The sequence below is a fragment of the Marmota flaviventris genome, chromosome 1, assembly GCF_047511675.1.
Source record: "Marmota flaviventris isolate mMarFla1 chromosome 1, mMarFla1.hap1, whole genome shotgun sequence".
NCBI lineage: Eukaryota > Metazoa > Chordata > Mammalia > Rodentia > Sciuridae > Marmota > Marmota flaviventris.
The window spans coordinates 208,761,423-208,763,576 of NC_092498.1; the positions used below are offsets into that span (position 1 = coordinate 208,761,423).

At 41.6% G+C, this 2,154-nt stretch overlaps 1 protein-coding gene across 1 annotated transcript; it reads left to right on the plus strand.

Moving 5' to 3' along the window:
• The first annotated feature begins 1,019 nt into the window (after positions 1–1,019).
• LOC114107905 (olfactory receptor 7A17-like) lies at positions 1,020–1,946 on the plus strand. The gene has a single exon (XM_027955394.2). It carries the CDS (start codon positions 1,020–1,022, stop codon positions 1,944–1,946), a length of 927 nt encoding a protein of 308 aa, XP_027811195.2.
• Positions 1,947–2,154: the final 208 nt, after the last annotated feature.

The window sequence follows — 2,154 nt, forward strand, 5'->3', positions numbered from 1 at the left end:
TGCATCATGAAATCACAAACTTTCAGCAGTGTCAAGGAGGCCACCTCCTTCCTCCCTGTTCTCATACTGGGTCCTTCCCCCATCTCCTCCTGTTTGTTCTGGTTGACAGCATGCCTTGGTTTTGAAAGAGCATCACCCACAGGACCTTTGCACTGCTCACTCCTCCAGACAGGCACACACCTCTGTATACAATCTCATCATTCCATCTTGGGATCTCTACTTAAATATCATCTTATTCACCTGTCTTGCCTGTGCCCCATAAATAATAGCACTTCCATCCACTCTTTTTACCTGTCAATGATTTCTTTATGACAATTATTACCATCTGACATGTTATAGGATCATTTCTTTCTTGAAATGTTTTTAATGTTTGTATTAGTTCCTTACAGCTGTACATAACAATGAGGTTTATTTTGACATAATCACACTTGCATGAAAAATAATTTGTTCCATTTCAGTTCCTAGTCCCTTCTCCTTCCCCTTTCACCTTGCTGGACAATGCCAGCCTTACCCCCATCTATTTATTGTTTTATAAATTGGTACATTATAGGTATATACAAATGTGGAATTCACCATATGTTTTTAATATTTTAACTGATAAAGTGAAACTCTATGTATTTAGGGGATGCCATGTGTTGTTTTAATACATGTAGACATAACATAAAGTTAAAATCTATCTGCTCAAATATGTATCATTTCTTTATGGTGAAAATTCTCAAAATCTTCCTTAAGCTCCTGATTTTTATTCATTTCCTTACATACTTGTATTTTTTCTGCAAGAATATTTTATTTTAAAATCTTACTGCCTAGAAAGTTCAAGGATTATGGTTGGACCCAACTAATATCCCACACTTTCAAAAAAGTGCAGTTCATAAAACTGTATAGTATATGATCCATTGGTGAAAAGTGGACAGGGACCGGAATTCCTAATTAGAGATGGCATGGGGGATGCCTTAAAGGGAACCAGATAGAAAAATTAGTGATGTTAATTTTCTCTTTCCTGGTGTCAATCAAAGCACATGGAAGCACAAAATGACACAAAAATTTCAGAATTTCTTCTTCTGGGAATTTCAGAGGAACCAGAACTGCAGCCCCTCATCTTTGGGCTTTTCTTCTCCATGTACCTGGTCACGGTCACAGGGAATCTGCTCATCATCCTGGCCACCATCTCAGACCCCCACCTGCACACGCCCATGTACTTCTTCCTCTCCAACCTGTCCTTTGTAGACATCTGCTTCACCTCTACCACGGTCCCAAAGATGCTGGTGAACATCCAGATGCAAAGTAAAGTCATTACCTATGCAGGCTGCATTATACAGATTTACTTTTTTGCATTATTTGTAGGACTGGACAATTTCCTCCTGGCTGTGATGGCCTATGACCGGTTTGTGGCCATCTGCCACCCCCTGCACTACACGCTCATCATGAGCCCCAGGCTCTGTGGATTTCTGGTGCTGGCATCCTGGGTCACAAGTGCTCTCCATTCCTTATTGCACAGCTTAATGGTGTTGCGACTGTCCTTCGGCACAGGCTTGGAAATCCCCCACTTTTTCTGTGAACCTAATCAGGTAGTCCACCGAGCCTGTTCTGACACTTTCCTTAATGACCTGGTGATATATGTTGCAGCTGTGCTGCTGGCTGGTGGCCCCCTCGGTGGTATCCTTTACTCCTACTCCAAGATCGTATCCTCCATCCGTGCAATCTCATCAGCACAGGGCAGGTACAAAGCCTTCTCCACCTGTGCATCTCACCTCTCTGTGGTCTCCTTATTCTATTGCACACTCCTGGGAGTGTATCTTAGTTCGTCTATTGCCCAAAATGCACACTCAAGTGCCACAGCCTCTGTGATGTACACTGTGGTCACTCCCATGCTGAACCCCTTCATCTACAGTCTGAGGAATAAGGACATCAAGAGTGCTCTGAAAATACTCTTTGAGAAACTATAAAAGCTCCCATTATCCTGGACCTTCAAAACTACTGCTGATTGCAAGGTTTGAAGCCTCAGAGCAAGAAATTACAATATTTTGACCAGATTGTGAAATGAGACCTGTCTCCTATTTACTTTCTGAAATCTCCACTTCTTTGATTTTAACTTCTCCAAAAAAATGTAAGGTATCTAAATCATGAGATTTATGAGATTTCTGCTCTGACATC

Excerpts from the sequence above, each read along its gene's own strand:
- LOC114107905 (XM_027955394.2), top strand. The coding sequence starts at position 1,020 with ATGGAAGCACAAAATGACACAAAAATTTCAGAATTTCTTCTTCTGGGA.